The 27807-nt window shown below is 44.2% G+C and overlaps 1 protein-coding gene across 2 annotated transcripts in view; it reads right to left on the reverse strand.

Moving 5' to 3' along the window:
- Positions 1 to 1044: 1044 nt before the first annotated feature.
- HTR3B (5-hydroxytryptamine receptor 3B) overlaps positions 1045 to 27807 on the reverse strand; it is a 41388-nt gene continuing 14625 nt past the window's right edge. The window contains exons 3-9 of one of the 2 annotated variants that reach the window (XM_010372369.2): positions 16080 to 16124; positions 15649 to 15758; positions 15053 to 15222; positions 14413 to 14570; positions 4108 to 4318; positions 2540 to 2722; positions 1045 to 1391 (exon numbers count right to left, since the gene is read on the reverse strand). In XM_010372369.2, coding sequence (XP_010370671.1) covers positions 1156 to 1391; positions 2540 to 2722; positions 4108 to 4318; positions 14413 to 14570; positions 15053 to 15222; positions 15649 to 15758; positions 16080 to 16124 — 1113 coding nt within the window. In that variant the 3' untranslated portion in view covers positions 1045 to 1155. The remainder of the gene's footprint in view (positions 1392 to 2539; positions 2723 to 4107; positions 4319 to 14412; positions 14571 to 15052; positions 15223 to 15648; positions 15759 to 16079; positions 16125 to 27807) is intronic. The other variant, XM_030918745.1, reaches the window with a different exon arrangement.

A 27807-nucleotide genomic window follows, 5' to 3' on the forward strand; every position in this document is an offset into this window, starting at 1 on the left:
AGACTCTGCCTCAAAAAAAAGAAAAAAGAAGCCTTGGCACCTGGGTTCTCTCCAGTGGGGATGCACTGCTGAGGAGGCACAGGAAGAGGGTGGAGGCAGCGGACTTAGCTGGGAAGTGGTAACGAGAGCCTCAGAAGGTGACGGCTATGGCAGGAATTTTATGCTCTGGTTGGTTGGTAGCAGGTTGACCATGGGAATCACATCGAGTGAATAATAATCTGTGCTGACTTATTTTGTATTCTCTGGTGTGCCAAACATAATGCCTAGGACTTAATCAATACTCTATAAAGGTTTTGTTGAATGGGCGACTGAATAAATGGCCAAGGCAGGGCTGGAAGATGGAACCATCTTATACTTTTTAAAAAACTGCTTAAGCATACATAAATGCATGTGTGTGCCTAGAAATTTTCCAGAAGAAATTACTAACAGTGGTTACTCTGGGTGAGTGGACTGGGATAAGAAGGAAAGTTAACTTTTTTACTGTACACTTATACTGTTTATACATTTTCATGAACATATGATTCTTGGATCACACAGCAGACTATTAGGTGGAAAGGCAATGAAGGCAGAAAGCCTTTTATTTTATTTTTTTTGAGACAGTGTCTTGCTCTGTTGCCCGCGCTGGAGTGCAGTGGTGCAATCATGGCTTACTGCAGCCTTGAAGTCCTGGGCTCAAGCGATCCTCCCACCTCAACCTCCCAAGTAGTTGAGAGTGCAGGCATGAGCCACTACACCCAGCTATCTATCTATTATTTTAATTAATTATTTATTTATTTATTGGTAGAGATGGGGTCTCACTATGTTGCCCCGGCTGGTCTTGAACTCCTGGGCTCAAACAATCCTCCTGCCGTGGCCTCCCAAATCCCACCTCAACCTCCCAAGTAGCTGAGAGTACAGGCATGAGCCACTATGCCCAGCTATCTATCTATCTATTTATTTATTTATTTATTGGTAGAGATGGGGTCTCACTATGTTGCCCCGGCTGGTCTCAAACTCCTGGGCTCAAGCAATCCTCCTGCCATGGCCTCCCAAAGCATTGGGACTATAGGCAAGAGCCACCACACCCGACCCAGAAAGCTTTTTAACCCACTGTCATTCCCATTCTTCTCTCTCTTAAATGCCAGCACAATTACTGAGATCAGAACACTTCAGTCTTCACACGCCGCCCCACAGTGCCCAGAGGGAGCACAGAGTAATGGTGTAGAGCCCCAGCATGAAAAGGTAGCTTCGGAAGAGCAGTCGATCAAAGCGGGACAGGAGGACCAGCCACTCTGCCTCCTGTTGGTCTGTCTGGTCCTGAGTTTGGAGATAGTTGTTGATACACTGAAGCTGCGAACAGATTTCCTTCAGGGTTCCTGGCTGGGCCGGGTGCTCTCCATAGAACAAGGACTCTGTATGATGGAGGAAAACACCCTGGGTGAGCCAGGGACTACCAAGATCCACCTGGACTTTCTCTTGACACTGATGGCCTCATCCTTCAAGGACAGTTGTGGGTGAAACTGAGCAGTGGGTTGTGTTTGGGTTGGGTACTCTCCCCACCCGATTAGGGGAGGCAAGATTGTACTGCAGGAAGCCTGGAGAACACGTCAGAGCTGTATTATGTAAGCAGGGTGTACGTGTGCTGGATCCGTTCAGGAGATTTTCTGAGCTAGAGGTCAGCCCAAATGGACTCAGTAGGAGCTTTAGGGGCTGGGATGATTCTTACACTTGTTCACATTAAGCAACTAGAATCTAAATGTACACAAGCTCCGTGTATACATGTGTGCATGTGCATGCCAGCACTTTCCTATTCTGAAATCAATGACTCAGTCACTTTGGGTAATTGGTTAAAACTGGGGATAAAAACTGACAAACAGGCCAGGCACGGTGGACTCATGCCTGTAATCCCAGCACTCTGGGTGGCCAAGGTGGGCAGATCACCTGAGGTCAGGAGTTCGAGACCAGCCTGGCCAACATGGCGAAACCCTGTCTCTACTAAAAATACAAAAATTAACCAGGCATGGTGGCACACGCCTGTAGTTCCAGCTACTCAGGAGGCTGAGGCAGGAGAATAGCTCGAGCCTGGGAGGCAGAGACTGCCATGAGCCAAGATTGTGCCACTGCAGTCAAGTCTGGGCGACAGAGTGAGACTCTGTTAAAACAAACAAAGAGTAACTGAGGGCCTGAACTTCAAGCCAAAATTAGACTTTCAGCTGAGCGCTGTGGCTCACACCTGCAATCTCAGCACTTTGGGAGGCAAAGGAGGGAAGATCGCCTGAACCTAGGAGTTCGAGACCAGCCTGGGCAACATGGCAAAACCCTGTCTCAAAAAACCAAACCAAAACAAACTAAAAAACAACAAAATGAGACTTTCTAGAAAGCCAAAAGGAGGCAGCCTTCAGTCTCCAGAGAGATAATATAAAATGCCACAGCCAGGTTAAGAAGCAGTTGTTTTAGGTTTTTCATGTAAGCCAACGCAATACCTAGTACATCACCAACAGGAATGAATTTTTAAGGTGATCAATCCAGACACGGGAGAAGCACAAGGCTTCTCACACACCTGTTACCACAGCACGCTGGGCCCTGGGTTCCACTCTAGGCCTGTCAGCGCTGGTGTCCCCTCGAAGGCACACGAAGGGCTGCTCCTGTCCACCACGCCGCTCATCGTGGAGGAATTTGACCAACACGATGGACTTAGCTAAGCTAAGAACCAAGAAGGCCATGCAGATGCTGAAGAAGTGCCCTGAGGGAAGCCAGAAGAGGTGCAGTTAGCCTCCAGTCTGAAATGCAGCATCAGATTTTTTTTTTCTTTAGGGACAGGGTCTTGCTCTATTGCCCAAGCTGGAGTGCAGTGGCGCAATCATGGCTCACTGTAGCCTTAACCTATTGGGCTGAAGTGATTCTCTCCTCAGCCTCCTGAAAAGCTGGGACTACAGGCATACACCACCACACCAGGCAAATTTTTTTTTTTTTTTTTTTTTTTTGTAGAGACAAGGCCTCACGGCCAGATCCACTTTGGGCGGATCACAAGGTCAGGAGATCAAGACCATCCTGGTCATCACAGTGAAACCCCGTCTCTACTAAAATACAATTAAATGGGCATGGTGGCGGGCGCCTGTAGTCCCAGCTACTCTGGAGGCTGAGGCAGGGGAATCGCTTGAACCCAGGAGGCGGAGGTTGCAGGGAGCGGAGATCACGCCACTGCACTCCAGCCTGGAGACACAGAAAGACTCCATCTCAAAAAAAAAAAAAAAAAAAAACAGAGAGAGAGACAAGGCCTCACTATGTTGTCTTGAACTCTTGGGCTCAAGCAGTGCTCCCACCTCAGGCTCCCAAAGTGTTGTGATTAACTGGGTGTGAGCCAATGCATCCGGCTTGCTCTTTTTTTTTTTTTTTTCCTTCCTTCCTTCCTTCTTTCCTTCTGTACTTCCTTCCTTTCCTTCTTTTCTCTCTTTCTCTCTTTTTCTCTCTTTTTCTCCCCTCCCCTCCCCTCCGCTCTCCTCCCCTTCCCTTCCCTTCTTGCTCTGTTACCCAGGCTGGAGTGCAGTGGTGGGATCATAGCTTACTCCAGACTCAAACTTTTAGACTCTAGCAATCCTCCTGCCTCAGGTTCCTGAATAGCCTAAATCAATGACTCAGTCACTTTGAGTTATTGGTTGAAACTGAGGATAAAAACAAACAGGCCAGGCATGGTGGGCTCATGCCTGTAATCCCAGGACTCTGGAAGGCCAAGGTGGGCGGATCACCTGAGGTCAGGAGTTCGAGACCAGCCTGGTCAACATGTTGAAACCATCTCTACTAAAAATACAAAAACTTAGCCGGGTGTAGTGGTGTGCACCTATAATCCCAGCTACTCGGGAGACTGAGGCAGGAGAATCACTTGAGCCCAGGAGGCGGAGGTTGTAGTGAGTATGCACTGAATGTCCTGTTGATTTTTAAAATTTTTGGTAGAGATAAGGTCTCACTATGTTGCCTAGGCTGGTCTTGAATTCCTGAACTGAAGTGATCCTCCCGCCTTGGCCTCCTAAAGTGCTGATATTACGGGCGTGAGCCACCATGCCTGGCCAGCATCAGATCTTTCACAGGGGTCAGGTAAGATGAGTGTCCAGTGACCCTGAGGCTGCTTACCAATCAGAGGGGTGCTCCCTACACTCCGTGGCACCTGGTTGGACATGTTGACCCTGAAGACGGTGTAGCCCACCAGCACACTGGTCTTGAACACAATCCTGGCTTGGCAGTTGGGTGGCACATAGAAGCTCCCCAGGTCCACCAGCATGAGAAAGATGTTAGGAATCAGCAGACTCACGACGTAGACCAGGGGGTGTCTGCGCATCACCACCTGGCCAGGAACAAGCGATCTAATGAAAAGAGGGTCTAGGCCAACAGACTCAGATTTGGCCAAATTCATAGCCAGGAATGCTCCCCAAAGTCCCAACATTTTTGCATAATGTGCAAAAATGTGAAAAAGTCTGTGTAACTTATCTTAGAAATATGTTTCAGGTTACTTTTTGGTTTAGAAAAGAGAAAAAAATCCTTTAAGTTTTACATAGAGCTAATATTAATAGTATTAATAGTTATAATAAGAAGCAGTAGCTAGCATTTACTTACCACTTGCTGTGTGCCAGGCACCAGACTCAGTGGCTCATAAACTTAACTTATTCAATCTTCACAACTTTAAAGGCTGGGTATCATTAACTTCATTTTACAAACAAGGAAACTGAGTTTCAAAGGGGTTGAATTCCTTGTTTAAACTCACACAACTGGTAAGTGAGAAACTGTTTTGAAACTAAAATCTTCCTTCTGAAACCATTTATTATGCAATATATTGTATTACGTGTGTGTGTGTGTGTGTGTGTGTGTGTGTGTGACGAAATTTCACTCTTGTTGCCTAGGCTGGAGTGCAGTGGCGCAATCTCAGCTCAACCTCCACCTCCCAGGCTCAAGCAATTATCCTGCCTCAGCCTCTCGAGTAGCTGAGACTACAGGTGTGCACCACCACGCCTGGCTTATTTTTTGTTTTTTTAGTAGAGACGGGGTTTCACCATGTTGGCCAGGCTGGTCTCGAACTCCTGACCTCAGGTGATCCCCCTGCCTCGGCCTCCCAAAGTGCTGGGATTACAGGTGTGAGCCACCGTGCCTGGCCTATTGTATTACTTTTTGGTCTAATATATCTTCTTCCTTGGATTCTGAGCTCCTTACCGCCTGTGTGTCTATCATTCTGGGCAGGAAAACTTGCACAATTAAATTTGGAAGTTTGAAGAGGGCTCAATAACGAGACTATTTGCAAGGTGTGAGCAGGCTATAGGGAAACCACAAGATGCAGGGCAGACCCCAGGGCTTTTGGGGGACTGGGTGAGCTGTTACCACCCTTAGGCCTGAAGGAGCCAAGGGCTGGCGTGGTGACCAGACCTGAAGGGAAAGCTGTGCAGAGGCTGCCAGACAGGACCTATGGTTTTCTCTTAGTCTGTCTGGTGTTGACTCCACTGGTATTGGCGGAAATGGAGAGCTAAGTACCCCCACTCAGCCCTCCTCCCTCCTCCCATCTCCTGCCACTGCTTCCCCTGCCCACTCCCTCTCCCCACTGGCCAAACATGACCAGCGGTCCCATCTTTGCAAGCCACAGCTCTGTCTCCAGGAGCACAGATGCAGGGGTGGAGGAGTGGGTCTCAGTGGAGGCCACCTGAAGCTGTCCTGCTGTCCTGCACTGTCCTGGCCACACAGAGTTACTCTTGTAGCTTGGAATTTGAGTCTCATAAAATTACTAATGTTGTTGCCAATTTTTATACCTCACTTCTTTGAAATGATGATGGGCAGTGTCTTTAATAAGCACATACTCTATGCTCATCCTTCTTAAAGAGAAACGGGTGAATGGCAGGGCTGCATCCCCACTACGGCCTGGACTCTCATCTCATCCCATCTCTGGGGTAATGATAATCCCCCAAGGTGCCAAAAGTAAGACCTATCTTATAGTGGGCATTCAATAAATGTTTATTAAACAAATGAGTATTCTGGGCCCTTTGCTGTTGGATTTGGACAAAATAACATTTGAAATCTCCCATTTCTCTGATTCACCAAACAATGAACTGCTCAATATGTATCAGATAGTGTGCTGGACACTTTCACACATATGGTGTGATTTATTTAATCCTCACTGCAAACTTGGTAGGTAATAGCCTCCATTTTATAGATTTTCGAAAGGAAAACTGAGCCCCCTAAAGTGGGTAAGTTGAGTAAGGGACAGAGCGGGGATGTGCCCCCATATCTTCTGATTCTAAGCCCAGTGCTTTTTCCCAGGACAGGATAGCTACAACTCTTGACCTGACTCAACCTCTCTGAGTCGAGTGCAGGGTTCTTATCCTTCATCCCCATCTCCCACCGGAGAAGAGTGTCACAAAGAAATGAGCCAGGGCAGAGATGAAGTGCAGAGGCCAGGGATGGAGCAGGAGGTGCTGGGGGAAGAGCTTGACTGGGGGAGATGAAACATCGCCTTACTGATAAGAGTAGGGGCTCTCCAGCCATTGGGTCTGGGCGTGTATCCTGACTCTGTGGAGCTTGGCAAGCCAGAGTTGTTTGGCATATTGTCGTCTGGCTGTTGTCATTCGCATTAAGCCATAATTGGCTGCAAAAGCCTAAACCAGAGCGTCACTCACTGCTTTGCAATAATTTGGTTAAAACACATTTCTACCAAAGTGCAGTCAACAAGGAAAGCAACAACGAAATTAACTGTCATCAGCCTGCACCCCTCTAGCTCCTGTCATCATGCAGTGACTGAGATGGGTGTGGTTAGGTGGGGGCAGGAAAAAGGGAGTCAAGTGGCCAGAGTCCATGGGGGTTTTATGTTGTGACCCAGTCTGGGCTGTTGGTGATCTAGCCTTGTGGTGTCAGGGTGAGGGGGTGACCACGCCTGCTGACTCTAGAGGGTAGAAATGGGAACACTCCCTAGCGACTTGGCAGATACTACACAAAGGGGAAGAAAAATATAAGCAAAGTACAAGAAGGCATGTTGGTTGAGCAGAAAAAAGCCCAGACTCAAAATCAAGGGGACAGGCCAGGTGTGGTGGCTCAGACCTGTAATCCTAGCACTTTGGGAGGCTGAGGCGGGTGGATCACTTGAGGTCAGGAGTTTGAGACCAGCCTGACCAACACAGTCAAACCCCATCTCTGCTAAAAATACAATAATCAGCCAGGTGTGGTGGCGTGTGCCTGTAGTCCCAGCTACTCAGTCCCGGCTGAGGCAGGAGAATCGCTTGAACCCAAGAGGCGGAGCTTGCAGTGAGCCGAGATCGCACCATTGTCCTCCAGCCTGGGCAACAGAGTGAGACTCTGTCTCAAAAAAAAAAAATCAAGGGGACAGAATTCCTGAGCCCCTTGATTCCAGGTGTCTACATGGGCTAGTTTAAGTCCCCCTGGATGATGTAGTCAACCCCTCCATGCCTTGATTTCCTCCTTTTTCAAAAAGCAGTTTACTTTTGCCTTGCCAAATATCTTGGGTACAACTGAGATGAGCAGCTGTGCTCGCTACAGAACGTCCCTATGTAAAGAAAGCAAGCTGATATGACACCTCTCCACCCAGAGGCTGACACAACAGTAAATCTATGTCTGGGACAGAGCCAGAGATGGATGGTGTGGCCCCTCAAGGTCCCTGATTTCCAAGAAAGTGCAGGTTTATCAGACTATGTGTTCCCCGAGAAATCATCTGAGGGAGAGCTGTGGAAAGAGCTAAGAGGTTAGGAGGTAGGCGGGCTTTGCAGATATGGAGCCCGTGTAGTCACACAGAGCCTGCTCTTGAAAGGGTCCTGCACTTGGTTTAGTGCTCCACTGGTGCTATTTTGAAATTCTTAATAACGTTTGAATAAGGGGTCCTGCATTTTCATTTTTCACTAAGCCCTGCATATTATTAGCTGACCCTGTCAGAAAGATAGTCCTCACTGGATGTCAACAGTAAATGAAGGCAGAGGGAAAAGACATAGGGACAAGGGTGGACAATTAGCTTCTGCTGTAACATGAAACAAAGACATCTCTCATCTTTGTTTGGCTTATAGAATGGTAAAACTAGATAGGCCTTCCAAAACCACCTCATCCATTCTCCTACCTTTAGGAAGGATGTTCACATTTCTAAGACACACGAAATAGTACATATAGTTTCGGGTTTTGGTTTTCTTCCAGAAGAAAGAACCCACATTTTTCTTGTGGTTGATTTAGGTGGCAATGTTGCCTATGGACTAATTTTTTTTTTTTTTTTTTTAGACACAGTTTCGCTCTTGTTGCCCAGGCTGGAGTACAATGATGCAATCTCAGCTCACTGCAACCTCCGCCTCCCAGGTTCAAGCGATTCTCCTGCCTCAGCCTCCTGCGTAGCTGGGATTACAGGTGCCCGCCACCATGCCCAGCTAATTTTTATATTTTTAGTAGAGACAGGGTTTCGCTATGTTGGCCAGGCTGGTCTCAAACTCCCGACTTCAGGTGATCCACCTGCCTCAGCCTCCCAAAGTGCTGGGATTACAGGCGTGAGCCATAGCGCCAGGACTAGACTAATTTTCCCTGCAAACCCAGTGTAGCCTAAAGAAACTCTAGTTCTCAGAAATTTTTTGTTTTTATTATCTCATTGGATAATCAGAGCCCTTTATTCCTTTGTTCAATAAACATTAATTGAGCATGAACAGGTTGTCTGGTACTATCCTAAATACTGAAGTTAGTACCATTAATAAGACAGTTCCCTGCCCTTATCCCATCTTGTAGGATCAGGAAGCAGATTCTGGTGATTGTTTCATGAGTCTGTTGCGGGAGAGAAAATTTGCCTCAGAATGGACCATAGTCAGGGTCCATACCTGCTTTAGATCATTTAAACAATGAGATTTGGGACTTTTTGAGTTTAGATGATATTTTGGACTTAGAGTTGACACTGGAATGATGCTGTGTTAAACTTTGGGGGATGTTGGGATGGGGCTGAATGTATTTGTACGTGGAGCAGAAGTGAATTTTGGGTTGCAGACTCTACTAGGTTGAAAAGGGCCCCCAAGAATTCATGTCTTTCCTGGAACCTCAGAATGTAGCCTTATTTGGAAATGAGATAATTGGAGATGTACTAGAGCAGGATGAGGTCATACTAGAGTGGGCCCTCAATCCAATGTGACTGGAGTTCTGATAAAAAGAGAAGAGACACACATGGAGAAGGCCATGTGAAGATGGAGGCAGAAATGGGAGCAATGCATCTGCCAGCCAAGGAACACCAAGGGTTCCTGGCAACCACCAAGGGCCTGAGGAGAGACAAGGTGCAGATTCTCCCTCAGAATGCCCACAAGGAACCAACCCTGCCCAAGTGTTGATTTCAGATTTATAGCCTGCAGAACTGCAAGAAGATGAATTTCTGTTGTTTTGAGTCACCGAATTTGGGCTACTTTGTTATGGCAGCCTTGTGACACTAATACACGTGACTTGCCAAGTAATGCACAGTGGGCGAATGGCAAAGAATGGACCGGAATATGCTGCTCTGCCTTTAGTTGTGTGTCAGCGTGATATAGTATTAGTCACGTCGTTTCTGGAGTCAAGTTGCCTGGGTTCAAGTCCAGGCTCCACCAGTCACTTTGCAGCCTCCTGTAAGTTACTTAACTTCTCTGCACCTCAATTCATTTATTTGTAAAAATGCAGATACTTGGAGCACCCATCTCCTAGGGATGTGAGGATTATAGATACAAACTCTTAAAATGGTGCTTGGCGTAGAGTAAGTGCTCAGCTTTGTGGATATTGCTATTGTGTCTCCCTGGGCAGATTTTGGGCATCTGTGATAGATGTCAGGAACCTTCATTTATTCATCATTATGTCCTAAGTGTTCACTATGGAGCCTGGCACATGTAAGAACCCGAAAGATGTTCATGGAATTGTATTGGAGTCTGGTAGTAGTGCTACTTTTACTTCCAATATAATGGAAATGTGGAATTAGCCCAAATGGGAGCTATCCTCTTGAGATCAGTCTTTCTGCGGGCGACCTCTCTGCAGATCATGCAAGAAGCAGTGACTCCTGCTTCTGCCGAGTAGAAGGCATGTCACCTGCTCAGTGAGACACTGCTGTCTGCAAAACTGCCCCTACCCACAGCCCACCATTTCTAATGGACTAAAGGAGCTGGTGCCTTTAAATTCCACAGAAAGGGAAGAAAAAGCACTTTAGTTTCAGTCCATGTTCCCCATTAGACACCCTTCAGGTGTTAGCAATATTATGCCACAATTTCATTATCCATTAAAGCCAGGTAATAATAAGTACACAAAGGTATTTGGAGCCTATTGATGTTAATGAAAGAGATCAATCTAATTCAGAATGTGTGTGTGGAGAGCTCCTTGGAGAGGGAATAGGCCCCAAGGTTAGCCTCTAATTGCCTCCTTGATGGTAGACCCCACCAGTACTCATTTTGCATGACCGTCTTTATGACATAGTTGGAATTTTGACGCCCAGACTCCGCTTCATACAGAAGCCCATTTTCCTCCTCTCCAAAGCCCCTCCCAGCATTCCCAACTCAGAAAGAACAGGAAAGTTGCTGCCATTTAAGCACCGGAGTCAGAGTTTCTTGGATCTAGACTATGGGTTTGCACTGGATGAGCAGAAAGTCAGTCTGTGAGTCCCAAATCACTTGAGTGACCCAGAAAGGATATCTGGGGCTCTAAATTCTCTCTCTCTCTCTCTCTCTCTCCTCTCTCTCTCTCTCTCTCTCTCTCATGATCTGCTGGCGCTTAGAGGGATCTTGATCTTCTATCAAGTTTATGAGCTGCATTCAATAAGTATCTCAACAAAGTTACTCCACCTAATCTAGAAAAAAATTATAACAGAAAAAGAGGATAAAGGCATTTCTTTCCCAAATGCCCCTTTGCATTTTCTAGGACACCCTGTGGGCACCCCAATTCCTACCCAAATAAACACTTTACTTGGTGTGAGGATATCTGTGGTTGGGCTCGGTTTAGTTTCCACAGCTGTCCACCCTTTTCCATCCAACACAAGTTCCTAAATTGTATTCCTACCTCCTCCCACTTCTACCCTCATTCTTTAAAGAAAAAAAAAAAAACCACTGCCATGCAAAATCAAATGCTCACCCTGCTGTTTCTGGGAACCAGCACCTCCAATAATATATTGGAGGAAACCTCCCCTCCCATGGCTGCTGGACCGGGTCCCAGGCTGTGCACAGACATCTTTGTAGGGAGAAGTGCCTGTGCTCTGGGCCCCCTGTGGAACGTAGCCCGACTCCAAAGCATCGGTGGTGTCCTCTGATAAACAATTTGTGTCCCAGAGTCAGCAGCTATGATTGCACATTAGCTGAAACTCATAGGGCATCCAGAGCACTTGATTTAGGATAAATGGCAGCAGTGTACCTCAGGCCAAGGGTAACGATGAATTTAGAATAGATTATTGCTTCTCTTGCCTTCCCTACCTGTCCCCAACCTCCTGCTGAGCAGCCTGGACTGAGACACAGCCGGCAAGTAGATTAAGAGGAGATGGTCCTTTGCTGTCAGGACCCTGGCAGGCCCAGTGTTGGCATAATAGAATCAGGCTCTGAATTTCACATCACTGGTCAATGGCTGTTGAAGGAAACCCAGGTGCCTTGGTTGCTAAATTCAGAGTGGGATGTCCAGTATGGAGTAAGAGAATGAGCCTAGGCGCTGTGCACAGAGCAGAAATGCATGGAGGGTGAGCGAGGTTGGCAGGCAGAAAATTGATCGTCACTGAATCCACTTTTAGTCTTTCTGAAGCTGCAGAATTGCTCCTGAGTCTGGCTTCCTGCCCTGCCAAATATGATCTGTGACTCTACTCAGGATTCTCTCCCTACTCTGCTCCTGAGGACCAGGGTGGAAGCCAGCCCCACGTCCACCCCCAGGGCAGAAGGACCCATGGAAAAGCTCCAAGAGCATGAAATCAAATTGCACTTGCCTCCAGCACACTTCCACTTCAACATGTACCCAGCAGGGAAGGATGGCAGTGAGGAGAGCAGAGGAACTGAACCGTGGCTCTGAGATCCAGGGAAGCCTCCCCTCCATTAAACAATCTTCTCACTGTCTCTGTTCATCATAATTAAAATGGAGATAGTATATAGAAAACCTTCAGTTGCTGTTGACGAATTAACATTTAGGGTGAAGGAAGGTGACGTGTAACTACAAATAATAGCTGCTCTATGGAGAGAGAGAGTGTGTGTGTGTATGCACATGTGTGCCTGTGAATGCAAGCTCACGCCCTTGTTTACCTGCCCCATCTCTTGCCTGTGTTTGTTTCCTCCGTGCAGTGTAGGTAATGGTGTGTGCAGTGTTCTCAGGAGCGCTTGGTAGGTGACTGTGTTCCACCTTGCATGTGCTACTCCTTCACATTTCCCTTTAATGCTCTCCATTATTCGGGCTGCATTAATAATGTTTGTAGGCTGATATCTTTAAAATTAATGAGGTGTTTACTCTTAGCCAAGAAACTCATTGAAATTTAAAAAAGACAAAAAAAAAAACAAACTTGCTTGCTTTCCTTCCCTTTTCCTCACAAGAAAAGTGGACAAACAGCCCACATTGCAAGCTTTGCTTAAAACTGAGCAGAATTCTAGGCAAGAACCCAAAGCCCACTATCAGGAGGGTATGAGTTGTGATTAGCTACTAGCCAGCATTATACATCAGTCAGGTTCAAACCACAGCTGTGTCTAAGAGGCCCAGATTTAACAAGAGCTTTGCTGGAAAGCTGTGTACACCTTTAACCAATTGAGGGATACCTGTAACCTCAGTAATAGTTCCTTCCTTCCTTCCTTTCTTCCTTCCTTCTTTCCTTCCTTCCTTCCTTCCTTCCTTCCTTCCTTCCTTCCTTCCTTCCTTCCTTCCTTCCTTCCTTCCTTCTTTCCTTCTTTCCTTCCTTCTTCCTTCCCTCCCTCCTCTCTCTCTCTTTCTTGCTTGCTAGCTTTCTCTCTCCTTCCTTCCTTCCTTCCTTCCTTCTTTCCTTCCTTCCTTCCTTCCTTCCTTCCTTCCTTCCTTCCTTCCTTCCTTCTTCTCTCCCTCCCTACCTCCTTTCTTTCTTTTCTTTCTTCCTTCCTTCCCTCTCTCCCTCCCTCCCTCCCTCCCTTCCTCCCTTCCCTCCCTCCCTCCCTCCCTCCCTTCCTTCCCTCCCTCCCTCCCTCCCTCCCTCACTTCCTTCCTTCCTTCCTTCCTTTGTTTTTTTGACAGAGTCTCCCTCTGTTCACAGGCTAGAGTGCAGAGGTATGATCTTGGCTCACTGCAGCCTCCACCTCCTGGGTTCAAGCGATTCTCATGCCTCAGCCTCCTGAGTAGCTGGGATTACAGGTGCACACCACTACGCCCAGCAAGTTTTGGTATTTTTAGTAAAGATGGGGTTATGCCATGTTGGCCAGACTAGCTGGAACTCCTGACCTCAAATGATCCACCCCCCTTGGCCTCCCAAAGTTCTGGGATTACAGGCATAAGCCACCGCACTCGGTGAATGATAGTTTATTTCATCACCACCCCTTAGCATATCCAGAGCACCTTAGTCTAGTCTAAATTTTCCTTCTTATTCCAAAGGTATATTTTTAGGATAATTCATCTTGAGTGCAGTCCTGACCTGCCTGTGGTTTCTATTTTTCAACCGAATCCATTACTTGGCATGAAGGACCACCATCCCCTCACTACACCACCACTAGCTGACTTTTTGCAGAAAAGAAGAATGCACTGCTGAATACGAATGATGTAGTTTACCAGTTGTGTGAAATTGCTGCAGACCACATGTCAAAACAGTTTCCCAGGGGGCCAAAGAAAGGAGAATGGCTGCCCCTGGAGTACAAATCAGCAGGCTTCACTGTCCTGTATCCCACCATCCCCCAGTTTCATGGCGGACAAATTTCCCTGTGAACAATGCAGCCAAGGGCATTCCCAGGGACGCCTTGGAGGAGTGTGGGTTCCCATCATACTTTTGAGGGGTTAATTATTCCCTCTGATCCAGAAGTTACCAGTGGTCTCTGTGGGTCTTATTGGCTAATCCTGTAAGATATTCAAGTTAATAATATTTTCATATTATGCATCTGCATCTGGAATTAGTTGATAATTTACTCAATAAAAAAATAGGACAATAATGTTGATGAGAAAGTCTTCCCAGTTTGTTGTTGTTGTTGTGTGTGGGTTTGTCTGTGTTTTTTCTGAGTAGCAATTAGAAGCCATCATGTGAGTATGTGTGGAAAGATTGGAGGATTCCTGCTGCAGGGCATGCTTCAGGCCTCTGGTGTCTGTTATCTTCTGGAGGGGCCCAGCATCTCCCACTGAACCTCTGTTCTGTGAAATGCTGGAATGTGAGTGGATGCTCAGAGCCCGCTGAAGTCCCTGTTCTTGGGTGATCATGAATGAGAACATGCAATAGAGCAGAAATTCCTCGGCCCAAGAGAGAAGGCCAAAGGCTGTGGAGAAGTGGGCACTAGGGACAGGTAGTAAAGAACCTACATTAAACTGAATCTGTGCAAATCCTCCAGCGCTGCTCTGCAGGATGCTGTATGTGGAGGACACAGATAGAAGTTCCCACTCACTGTCATTCAAAAACACCTTTTTGTCATGCTTAATATCTTCTGGGCTCCTCAGAAAGGCCAGGTCTACGTCTTCCACTGCAAACAACAGAAACAATTGACTTTCCCAGAGAGAAAGAGATGCCAACATCCACCCACTTTTCCAGCTCCCAATTTGAATCCTTCCTCTTTCTCCTGCCCCCATAGGCACAGTCTCCTTGGCCTTATTTGAATTAGGGGGTAGGGATGCGGAATAAAATCTTTATAGTCACAAAAAAAAAAAAAAAACTGTGAATTTATAGCTTGGAATACACTCTCTGTAGAATGATGGAGCTTGCCTGCGATTTCTATAATATTATCCGTGGCAGTAGAGGCTTAACACTGTGTTTCCAAAACAACCCCAGTGGGCTACAGCGTCATACTTGGTCTGGATTACAGCAGGAACCAAAAAACTGCAAGAAGAGATTCCGATTTTTAAATAGCCAATTATCTGCAAGAATAAAATAGACCTGAAGGACAGTATAATATCATTTCACCTACGTGTACCAACCCAGCATTGATGGGTATCTCTCATGGTTTACCTGTATGCAGAATGCTCTTGAAGGTTAGGCTGCAATTCTGGACATCAAATGGAAAAGCATATGTGTCTAAACTGCATGCGGAGACCACCTGGATGGGCTTAGAGTTCTCAATGGTCCCAGATGAGTTCACATAAACATAGGGAAGGTCAGGGGATCTTTCAATGTCCACACTATATGAAACACAAGAGAACTTGTTGTCACAGAGAGGACATTGGTCATTTCAAAATATAGACGGGATGATCAGGAGATGGTAGTGATCATGAGGTCCATGACCAGCCTAGCCCTGCAAAAACACAATCTCATTTTCCATGAGATTATTCACCCTGGCAAAGATGAGCTTTTCAGTGACAGCCTTGTAAGTTAGCTCATTTGCTGCTATAACAACACAGACATAATAAGTAACCTCAACATTAGTAACCAGATCTGTATCTTAAACAACGTCAACACATGGCACTTCTAACCTGAATACTCCCAACAACATGCTCCCCTTCAACTTGAGAAGCAAAAATGAGCAACACTGACTGAAAGTAAGCAGCAACTGGCCTGACTATGCCAAGGAGTCTAAACCCCACAGAAATACACACTGGCACACTTACAACTCATTGATGATGATATCTGGGGCCCAGATAGCACTTAGAGGTAGGGAGATCTCTCTAATCTCATCAAACAAGCTGGAGTTCCAGGATAAAAATTCATCATTCCAGACCTGTTAGGAGTAGCCAAAAAGAAAACTTAATCAAATGTCTGCCTCAGTAAAGAACTAAAGAGACATTTGGATTAATAATCTAACTTATCATCCTCTTGGTTCGATCTGTTAGGAGAAAGGACTTCCCATCTGAATGCTAAAGATGGTAGTCCCAACCAGAAACCAGGGCCATACATCTTAAATGAATGACAATAAATTAGGTCTGCTGCAGATCTAAGGAACTAGAAATACAAAGATAATACCTATTTCTTAAATAACTATATTTTGCAGCAGATCCAGATCAGGAGTGCAGTATATTTAGAAGGAAACATAATTATTTACCTCCCAGTACCATACACTTGTCTTTAATATTTGATTCTCTGCATCCTGCAAGGCAAAAAGAAAATCCACACCAAATCTTAGAATGTCAATAAATCAAAGGCCAATTCAGCAGCAAGGCAATTCAGAAGAAGAAAATCAAGTCTAACCAAATAATGCTGACATTAAAAACATTACCTAGACTCTTCAATACCTAGGAATTCTCAGATCTTACTTATCATGCACACCTGTTGCTATAAGCTTTACTATTTTATCTATGACAAAACGGCACTTTGCCTGCCCTTGACATTTTGAATGATTTGCTAATCTCTTTCCCATTCTAATTAGTTACTCTACCATTAATCAGACTAAAAAATGTTATGTAGTCTTAGTAATTTGGGGCTAAAAAGACGAGACCAAGCTTTGATTTATAATCAAGATATTATTCATAATCTCTCAATGAGTGTTAACTCAACTGTTAATTGGCAGCCATTCCTGTTAAGTTACCGTATGTTTGGATTTCTCTGCTTATAAAACAGACTGAATGAGCTTATTATAAATGAAACATATTTTAGATGATATAATAGATGTGATTTCCCATGTCTGCAGTGAGTCCCTGATATTTTTAAAAGACCCCCTAAAACAGCAATTCAAAAAACCCTCCTGGCTGGGCACGGTGGTTCATCCCTGTAATCCCACATTTTTTGGAGGCCAAGACAGGAGGATCCCTGTGATCCCACATTTTTGGAGGCCAAGACAGGAGGACTGATTGCCTGAGCTCTGGAGTTTGAGACCAGCCTGGGCAACACAATGAGGCCTTGTCTCTACAAAAAAAATTAAAAATTATCCAGGTGTGGTGGCACACAACTAGTGGTCCCAGCTACTTGGGAGGCTATTGCTTGAGTCCAGGAGGTCAAGATTGCAGTGGGCCATGTTTGTGCCACTGCACTCCAGCCTAGGTGACAGAGAGAGACTCTGTCTAAAAAAAAAAAAAAAAAAAAAAAACCCTCCTCACCAATTTTTTCATATCTAATCTAGTAGAGAACATTCTGAAACTCTGATGTTCTTAGGAATTTTTTAAAAAGGGATATCTCACACCGTATGTAAACATTAACTCAAAATGAATCATACACCCAAATGTAAGAGCTTAAACTATAAAACTCTTAAAAGAAACCAAAGGAGTAAGTAAATCTTCATGACTTTGAATTAGGCAATGATTTCTTAGACATGACAACAAAAGAGAAATAAATGAGACTTCATCAAAATTAAAAACTGTTGTGCTTTAAAGAACACCATCAAGAAATGAAAAAGACAACCCACAGAATGGGAGAAAATATTTGCAAGTCACATATCTGCTTAGAGGCTTGTATCCAGGATATAAAGCATTCCGGCAACTCAACGACAACAAAAGACAAGCAGCCCTGTTTAAAAATGGGCTGGCTGGGCGCGGTGGCTCACGCCTGTAATCCCAGCACTTTGAGAGGTCAAGGCAAATGGATCACGAGGCCAGGAGATCGAGACCATCCTGGCTAACACAGCAAAACCCCGTCTCTACTAAAAATACAAAAATTAGCCAGGCGTGGTGGCAGGTGCCTATAGTCCCAGCTACTTGGGAGGCTGAGGCAGGAGAATGGAGTGAACCCGGGAGATGGAGCTTGCAGTGAGCTGAGATCGTGCCATGGCACTCCAGCCTGGGTGACAGAGCAAGACTCTATCTCTAAAAAATAAAAATGGGCGAGAGACTTGAATAGACATCTCTCTAAAGTAGATATACAAATGACCAATAAGCACATTAAAAGATGTTCGAGGTCACTGCTATGGGCCAAACTGTCCCCCCAAAACCCATATGTTGAAACCCTAACTTCCAAGGTGTCCATGTTTGGAGACAGGGCTTATAGGGAGTAGTTAAGGTTAAATGATGTCATAGGGATAGGATCCTAATCTCATAGGATTGGTGGCTTTATAAGAAAAGGAAGAGAGAAGGATCTCTCTCTACCATGTGAGTACACGGTGAAAAGGTGACCACCTGAAAGTCAGAAAATGGGCTCTCACTGAGAACCAAATCAGCCAGAACCTGATGTTGGACTCCCAGCCTCCAGAACTGTGAGAAATAAATTTCTGTTGTTTATGACACCTAGTCTGTGGTATTTGTTATGGCAGCCTGAAGTTTCTAATACAATCACTAATCATTAGAGAAATGCAAATCATCAAAACCACAATGAGATACAAACTCACACTCATTAGAATGGCTACTGTTTTTTAAAAAGCAGAAAATAACAAGTGTTGGTGAGGACGGGGAGAAATTGGAACCCTTGTGCACTGCTGGTAGAAATGTACAATGGTGTGGCTGCTGTGGAACACAGTATGGCACTTTCTTAAAAAGTTAAAGATGAAATTACCATATAATCCAGTAATTCCACTTCTGAGTACATACCCAAGAGAACTGAAAGCAGGCGCTTGGACAGATATTTATACACACATGTTCACAGCAGCATTATTCACAATAGTCAAGGGGTAGAAGTAACCCAAGTGTCCACTGACAAATGACTAGATAAGCAAAATATGGACTATACATAAATTGGAATATTATTCAACCTTAGAAAGGAAGGAAATTCTGACACATGTTACGACATGGATGAACCTTGAGAACATGATGCTAAGTGAAATAAGCCAGTCACAGACAGACAAATACTGCCTGATTCCACTTAAATGAGGTACCTAGAGTACTGAAATTCATAGAGGCCGAAAACAGAATGAGTTGCTGGGGTGAAGAAAGGGAAAGTTATTATTGAATGGGTAAAGAGTTTCAGTTTTCACTGTTCACAATAGCAGAAGCATGGAATCAACCCAAATGCTCATTAATGATAGACTGGATAAAGAAGTGGTACATATATACGATGGAATACCACACATCTGTAAAAAAGAATGAGATCATGTCCTTTGCAGAGGCATGGATGGAGCTGGAAGCCATTATCCTCAGCAAACTAACATAGAAAGAGGAAACCAAACACCACATGTTTTCACTCATAAGTGGGAGCTGAACAATGAGAACACAAGGACACGGGGAGGGGAGCAACACACACTGGGGCCTGTCAGGGTCCAGGTGTGGGGAGGGAGAGCATCAGGAAAAATAGCTAATGCATGCTGGGCTTAATACCTAGGTGATGGACTGATAGGTGCAGCAAGCCATAGCACACATTTGCCTATGTAACAAACCTGCACATCCTGCACAGGTATCCTGGAACTTAAAATTAATTAAATTAAATTTTACAAAAAAGAGAAAACAGGGCCGGGTGCGGTGACTCACGCCTTGTAATCCCAGCACTTTGGGAGGCCGAGGTGGGAGGATCACCTGAGGTCAGGAGTTCAAGAACAGTCTGGCCCATGAAACCCCGTCTCTACTAAAAATACAAAAATTAGCCGGGCATAGTGGCACATGCCTGTCATTCCAGCTACTCGGGAGGCTGAGGCAGGAGAATTGCTTGAACCTAGGAGCAGAGGTTGTAGTGAACTGGGATTTAGCCACTGCTCTCCAGCCTGGGCAACAAAGTGAGACTCTGTCTCAAAAAAGGAAAGGAAAAACATATACTCTAAAACATATTTGTCCAGAATATCAATTCTATAAGAAAACATGTGCAGAGAAAAGTAAAAATTAGCAGCAATGGTTGTTTTTATAATTTGAATTACGTTAATTTTTTCCTCTATGGTCTTATATTCTTCTGTATTTTCTACATGTCTACAATAAGTATATTATAATCAGGAAAAACATTAGTATTATTTATTAAGTTAACAAGCTGTCCCACAAAGAAATATGAATGACCAGTAATCACATGAAAATGTTTAACCTCAGCAGTAATAAAAGATGGAAAGAATGCTCAAAAAAACAAAAACAAAAAAAAGAGTTTCAGTTTTGCAAGATCAAAGGAGTCCTGGAGACTGGATCATGGTGATGATAACACAAGAATATGAATGTACTCAATGCCACTGAACTGTATGCTTAAAAAGGGTCAAGATGATAAATTTTATGTTGTGTATTTTATGACAAGTAAAAATGATAGTACAAAGTGGGTAAAGGATTTGGCTATATATTTCTCCTAAGGAGATATATAAATGGCCAATAAGCACATGAAAAGATGCTCAATATCATTAGTCACCAGGGAACTGCAAATCAAAACCATGATGAGAAACCACTGTATCCTCACTAAGACAGCTAAAATTAAAAAGACAGACAATAACAAATGTTGGCAAGGATGTAGAGAAGTTGGAGCCCTCAAATATTGCTGGCAGGATTATTAAGTGATTCAGCCACTTTGAAAACCAGTCTGGGCTGGGCTCGGTTGCTCACGCCTGTAATCCCCGGCACTTTGGAAGGCTGAGGCAGGCAGATCACCTGAGGTCAGGAGTTGGAGACCAGGCTAGCCAACGTGGTGAAACCCCTGTCTCTACTAAAAATACAAAAATTAGTTGGGTGTGGCGGCGCACGCCTGTGATCCCAGCTACTCGTGAGGCTAAGGCATGAGATCACTTGAACCCGGGAGCTGAAGGTTGCAATGAGCCAAGATCGTGCCACTGCATTCCAGCCTGGTTGACAGAGTCTCAGAAAGAGAGGAGAGGAGAGGAGAGGAGAGGAGAGGAGAGGAGAGGAGAGGAGAGGAGAGGAGAGGAGAGGGGAGGGGAGGGGAGGGGAGGGGAGGGGAGGGGAGGGGAGGGGAGAGGAGAGGAGAGGAGAGGAGGAAAGAGGAGAGGAGAGCAGATAGGAGAGGAGAGGAGAGGAAAAGCAGTCTGGTCTTTACTCAGAAGGTTAAACATACATTTATCATATAATGCAACAATTCTACTCAGAAGTATATAACCACGAGAACTGAAGACATAAGTCCACACAAAAAACCTGTATAAAAATATTCATAGCAGCATTATTTGTGATAGTTAAAAAGTGAAACCAATGTAAACATCTATCGACTGATGACTGGATAAACAAAATGTGATATATCCATACAATCGATTATACAGCAACAAAAAGTAATAAAATACTGATGCATGTGACAACAGGTATGAACTTTGAAAGCATGCTAAGTGAAAGAAGTCAGTCATAAGAGACCATTTATGGTATGATTCCACTTACATAATATGTCTAGAACAGGCAAATCTATAGAAACAAAAAGTAGAGTGTTTGCCTAGGGCTGCTGGGGGTGGAATGTGGGGTGTGACTGCTAATGGATATAGGGCTTCTTTTTGAGGTGATAAAAATGTTCTGAAATTAGATAGTGGTGATGGTTGTGTAACTCTGTACTAAAAAACACTGAATTGTATACTTTCAATTGGCGAATTTTGTGGTTGAATTAAATCTCAAAAAAACTGCTATTTTAAAAAATGTTTAATAAAGAAAAGGGCAACCATTTTTGAAGACATTTCCGGTAAATTTATAAGAAAGCTGATGCATACTATCAAAGAACTCTCCTTGAACTCATTTTTTTTTTTTCATTTCTTTCCATGTATAATCCATCACTAAAAACTGCATCCTTAAAAGAGAATAAAAGGATGAAAAAACACAAGATGAAGAAATAGGAAATAAAATGTGTAAGACCAGCCTGGCTAACATGGTGAAACCCCTTCTCTACTACAAATATAAAAATTAGCTGAGCATGGTGGTGGGAGCCTGTAATCCCAGCTACTTGGGAGGCTGAGGCAGAAGAATCGTTTGAACCCGGGAGGCAGAGGTTGCAGTGAGCCGAGGTGGCGCCACTGTACTCCAGCCTGGGTGACAGAACGAGCCTGTCCCCCTCCCCCCAAAAAAATTGTAAAACATTTCCCTTGCTGATTTACGTTCAAAACTCAAGAGTCACTTAGGTAACATTTGTATTTCTGTAATATTTAGTACAATACCAAATTTCAGTACATAAAAGTGTTTAGGAAGTTGATGGCATGGAATCAACTAACAGCTCTGTTTTCCTCCCCAGAGCTGGGTATAAGAAATTAAATGGCCAGGCGCGGTGGCTCACACCTGTAATCCCAGCACTTTGAGAGGCCGAGGTGGGCAGATCACGAGGTCAGGAGATCGAGACCATCCTGGCAAACATGGTGAAACCCCGTCTCTACTAACAATACAAAAAGATTAGCCAGGCGTGGTGGTGGGCGCCTGTAGTCCCAGCTACTTGGGAGGCTGAGGCAGGAGAAAGGCGTGAACTTGAGAGGCGGAGCTGGCAGTGAGCCGAGATCCGGCTACTGCACTCCACAGCCTGGGCTACAGAGCCAGACCCCGTTTCAAAAACAAAAACAAAAAAGAAATTAATTGTCCAATTATCTAGCCACATAAAAGTCTATTTTCTTTGTGCACAGGGTCAAGACTATGTACTACTCTGGAGAATTCAGACTGGGTAGGGAGTCAGAAGGCACCACTGATACTGTTGTCCATGTTGATGGCGCACATGGAATTGTGCAGTACACAGACTACACAGTGGCTCTGCGCCAGGTGGCATCATTTGAAAGAGAAACAAGAAACTTTTTAAAATTTCCCCTTTTTATAATCAAGAAAGCAAATTACTACCAAATAAGCATTATTCTTTCTCTTTGAGAAAGAGAAGGCATTAGGAGCACATATATACGGAGTCGCCCTGCTTTAGTGGTTCAACAAGGCCTGGTCTGAGTGAACCTGCTCTACAGATATTTATGGAATTTAAATAGATACTTGGGAAAGGCAAGTTTTAAAGTAGTATAAAAAGTGAAAACCTTGAATTCACAAGTATTTCCCCAAGGAACAGCTTGGACCAGATGGACCAGAGGGGACTCCCAGACAAGACTGGCTCAACGGGAGTTCTGGTGGCTAAAAACAAAAAAGCCTCTGATGAGAGCTCAGGATTAGGTGACACCACTTCCTGGCTTTTTTTTTTTTTTTTTTTTTTTTTTTTTTTTGGAGACAAGGTCTTGCTTTGTTGCCCAAGCCAGGGTGCAGTGGCACAATCATGGCTCACTGCAGCCTCAACCTCCCAGGCCTAAGTGATCCTCCCATTTCAGCCTCCCAAGTAGCTGGGACCACAGATGTGCAACACCATGCCCAACTAATTAATGTATTATTATTAATTTTTGTAGAGACGGGGTGGTGCTATGTTGCGCAGGTTGGTCTCAAGTTCCTGGACTCAAGCAGTTCCCCCACCTTGGCCTCCCAAAGTGCTTGAATTACAGGTGTGAGCCACCGTGCCCAGCCTTCTTTGCAAATTTTACCAACTGAGAGATCATGAAACAGATAGTCTCACCCAATAAAGCACAAAAGGTTCCATTCTAGGCCTGGTTGCAATCAATGAGGTTCCCCACAAATAGAAAGAAAAGTTCAAAATGCAGTTTATATCACTGAGATATATAGTAGTTGACTATGCTTTCACAAGAAATACATTTTTACGTCTATTCAAAGTTCTTACCAGTTTGTTTATTACTGTCATACCCCGTGAATGTGTCTCAGTGATTCAGTTATATGGCTGGGAGGAGGGTCTCTGTTTTCATGTTTCATTTCACTATCATTTTATCCAGTTGATTCTTCTTAACTGCCATATTGATGCTTTAGCTTGTTTTTCACTTCTTGCCCATTGCTTTGCCACATTACATATAACAATGATGTTAAGAATTTTTTTCTAACATTTTATGGGGGTGTTTGGGAGGATTCGTCATTCAGCCCTGAAGAACACAATGTCAAAAAGTATTTTGAGGCTAAAACTAAAATCTTTTTTTGTCAAAGGAAACAAGTTTCTCAATGCCAGCTGGTGAACATAATTGGTTCTCTGGTGGCATTATTCACAGCTTTTCCCTCTGTGTATCTCGCCCCGTTTTTTTTCTTTAGATACCTTCCATCTTGCTTGTTAAAAGCAAAGGATATTTCAGAGAATTGGAATTCATTAGTCTTCCTAACAGAGGGAGTCTATTTAGATCTAAATTGGTGGTTAGCAAATATACAGATAATTCCCCTACATTCTTATTTATCTTTTCCAGTTCCGGAGACTATAGAAACAGATGCCTCAACGTCTGGCTGGGAGGCTCTAGTCAATGGACTGGAATACAAAGGTATCTGGGATTTGGAATTGACAAAACTCAATAGAAACAAATTGAAACTCTTCACTGTTGAGTAGATTATCTCTATAATCAGATTTCCCTAAGGTACTCATAATACCCAGAAATTCTAAGACAAGACTGTAGTCTTTTATATAAACAAAACAGGAGGCAAAACATTATAATGAAGGTGCAGTGCTGGGCTGAAAGCTCTTCATTCCAAACAAAAGTTGCCAGCAGTTCAGATGCTGGCAGATGCATCCAACAAGTTATCTATTCACATTGGGAGTGTCCTTGTCTGTGCAGAATCTGTGAGTGATTTTTATCAAGTCCTTCAGAACTGTCCCTGCCTCTGGAACTAACTTTAGGCTTATCCCATCTACATGCAATAGAGACATTTGCCAAGCATTTTTAGAGTAGCCATTTGTAAAGACAATCCTAGAATTGATCCTTGTATTTTTTAATTCATTCATTCATTGGACAAGTATCAATTGAATGTCTTGGAAATCAAATACACAGTGCTGCATGTTATGGAAAATATGAATATGAGTAAGAAAGTCCTTCCCTCAAGTAGCATACACTACATTAGGGCATATTTTAACATTTTAACAAATAACTGTGTGCATTAAGAAATACACAGACTTGGCTGGGCCCAGTGGCTCATGTCTGTAATCCCAGCACTTTGGGAGGCCAAGGTAGACGGATCACTTGAGGCCAGGAGTTCGAGATCAGCCTGGGCAACATGGTGAAATCAAGTCTCTACAAAAAAGACAAAATTAGCCCGGTATGGTGGTGTACACCTATAGTACCAGCTACTTGGGAGGCTGAGGTGGGAGGATCACCTGAGTCTGGGAGGTTGCAGTGAGCCGAGATCACGGCACTGCATTCCAGCCTGGGTGATAGAGTGAGTCCCCATCTCGAAAGAAAGAAGGAAAGAAGGAAAGAAAGAGAGAAAGAGAGAAAGAGAGAAAGAGAGAGAGAGAAAGAAAGAAAGAAAAAGAAAAAGAAAGAAGGAAGGAAGGAAGGAAGGAAGGAAGGAAGGAAGGAAGGAAGGAAGGAAGGAAGGAAGGAAGGAAGGAAAGAAAGAAAGGGAAGGAAAATCCACACAGACTTAAATGGATTTAAAGGAAATGCTCTCACCTTCGAGAAATGAGGAAAAGTTATTTTAAGAGCTGAGATTTGAAGGACTACAGTATTTTGCAGATGGAGAATGAAAAGAAAGACATTTGGTAGGGGAAATAGCAGAATGAATGACTTACAGGCAGGAAACAACCAGGGGTCCAGGTTCACTGTTGTATTGAGAACCTGGAGAAGATAACATAAGATGGTAGACAGGGGTAAAACTAGAGGGGTAGAATATAAAATTTTTTCAGATTTCTGTAAGAAAATTTGCCATATTCAATATGATGACATGTCTAACATAGTCTAATAACAAACAACTCTGGTAGGGAAATCCCACATCTTTAAAAAGATAACGGTGTTTCCCTTACCTACCATAAGGAATCTGATTTTACTTTCTTTTGTCAGGGTAGGAAGAAAGAGAAAAGTATTTTCAATTCGATATACTTGTTCCAAGGGAAAATATTAATATAAATACTTTACACCTTTTCCATTTATCTCCAAATAAACCTCTAAAGGAAAGCCTGATCAATTTTCTTTTTTTTTTTTTTTTTTTTTTGAGACGGAGTCTCGCTCTGTCACCAAGCTGTAGTGCAGTGGAGCGATCTCAGCTTACTGCAATTTCTGCCTCCTGGGTTCAAGCGATTCTCCTGCCTCAGCCTCCCGAGTATCTGGAACTACAGGTGCCTGCCACCATGCCCGGCCAGCAATGTTCTTTATCTTAATAAATACGAAGGGGCTGGGCACAGTGGCTTATACTTGTAATCCTAGCACTTTGGGAGGCCAAGGCAGGCAGATCACAAGGTCAGGAGTTCAAGACCAGCCTGGCCAATATGGTGAAACCCTGTCTTTACTAAAAGTACAAAAATTAGCCAGGTGTGGTGGTGGGCACCTGTAATCCCAGCTACTTGGGAGGCTGAGGCAGGAGAATCACTTGAACCTGGGAGGCAGAGGTTGCAGTGAGCCGAGATCATGCCACTGCACTCCACCCTGGGCGACAGAGTGAGGCTCTGTCTCAAAAAAAAATAATAAATAATAAATAATAAAAAACACGAAGTCAGAAATGAAAAAGATGAACTGAACGCGATGGTTCAAGCCTGTAATCCCACCACTTTGGGAAGCTGATGTGGGTGGATCACTTAAAGTCAGGAGTTCAAGACCAGCCTGGCCAGCGTGGTGAAACCCCATCTGTACTAAAAATACAAAAATTAGCCAGGTATGGTGGTGGGCACCTGTAATACCAGCTACTTGGGAGGCTGAGGCAGGAAAATCGCTTGAACCCAGGAAGCAGAGTTTGCAGTGAGCCGAGATCGCACCACTGCACTCCAGCCTGGTGACAGAGCAAGATTCTGTCTCAAAAAAAAAAAAAAAAAACTTGAAGAAGTTTTCTATTCAAGCTGTTTAAGACTAGGCTTTTTAGTAAGAGGTATTTCCTGGCATTTAATTAAACAATATTTTCTAAGATCTTAGGGCTAGCACTCTTACTTAATAGGTTAATTGGGAAAATATTGCCACACACAGTAGCTCATGCCTGTAATCATAGCACTTTGGGAGGCCAAGGCAGGTGGATCACTCGATGTCAGGAGTTCGAGACCAGCCTGGCCAACATAGTGAAACCCTGTCTCTACTAAAAATACAAGTTAGCTGTACATGGTGGTAGGTGCCTGTAATCCTAGCTACTTGGGAGACTGAGGCAGGAGAATTGTTTGAACCCGGGAGGCGGAGGTTACAGTGAGCCGAGATCACACCACTGCACTGCATCCTGGGTGACAGAGTGAGACTCCATCTCAAAAAACAAACAAACGAAACTGGGAAAAGTGCAATTTGTTGCTTAAAAGAGGGAATTCTGAGCTAGCTGTGGTGGCTCACGCCTGTAATTCCAGCACTTTGGGAGGCCGAGGCGGGCGGATCACCTGAGGTCCGGAGTTGGAGACCAACATGGCCAACATGGTGAAACCCTGTCTCTACAAAAATACAAAATTAGCCTGGAGTGGTAGCACATGCTTATAATCCCAGCTACTTGGGAGGCTGAGGTAGGAGAATCGCTTGAACCCAGGAGGCAGAGGTTATGGTGAGCCAAGATCATGCCGTTGTACTCCAACCTGGGCAACAAGAGAGAAACTCCATCTCAAAAAAAGTAAAAATAAAAACAAAAATAAAATAATAATAAAAAGGAATTTTGGGAGGTACCATTTAAATATTCCTATTTACGATGAAACAATTGATTAGGGGTTTATCTAAGTTGGGGGAAAATGACACCAAAGTAACCTGTATCAGTAAAAAGGAAAAAAATTTAAACTTTGTACTCTTTTTGGCTTTTTTTTTTTTTTTTTGAGATGGAGTTTCATTCTTGTTGCCCAGGCTGGAGTGCAATGGCGCAATGTCAGCTCATTGCAACCTCCACCTCCCAGGTTCAAGCAATTCTCCTGCCTCAGCCTCCCGAGTAGCTGGGATTACAGGTGTGCACCACCACACCCGGATAATTTTGTATTTTTCTAGTAGAGACGGGGTTTCTCCATGTTGAGGCTGGTCTCGAACTCCTGACCTCAGGTGATCCGCCCGCCTTGGCCTCCCAAAGTGGTGGGATTATAGGCGTGAG

Source organism: Rhinopithecus roxellana, chromosome 15 (genome assembly GCF_007565055.1).
Source record: "Rhinopithecus roxellana isolate Shanxi Qingling chromosome 15, ASM756505v1, whole genome shotgun sequence".
NCBI classification, from domain to species: domain Eukaryota; kingdom Metazoa; phylum Chordata; class Mammalia; order Primates; family Cercopithecidae; genus Rhinopithecus; species Rhinopithecus roxellana.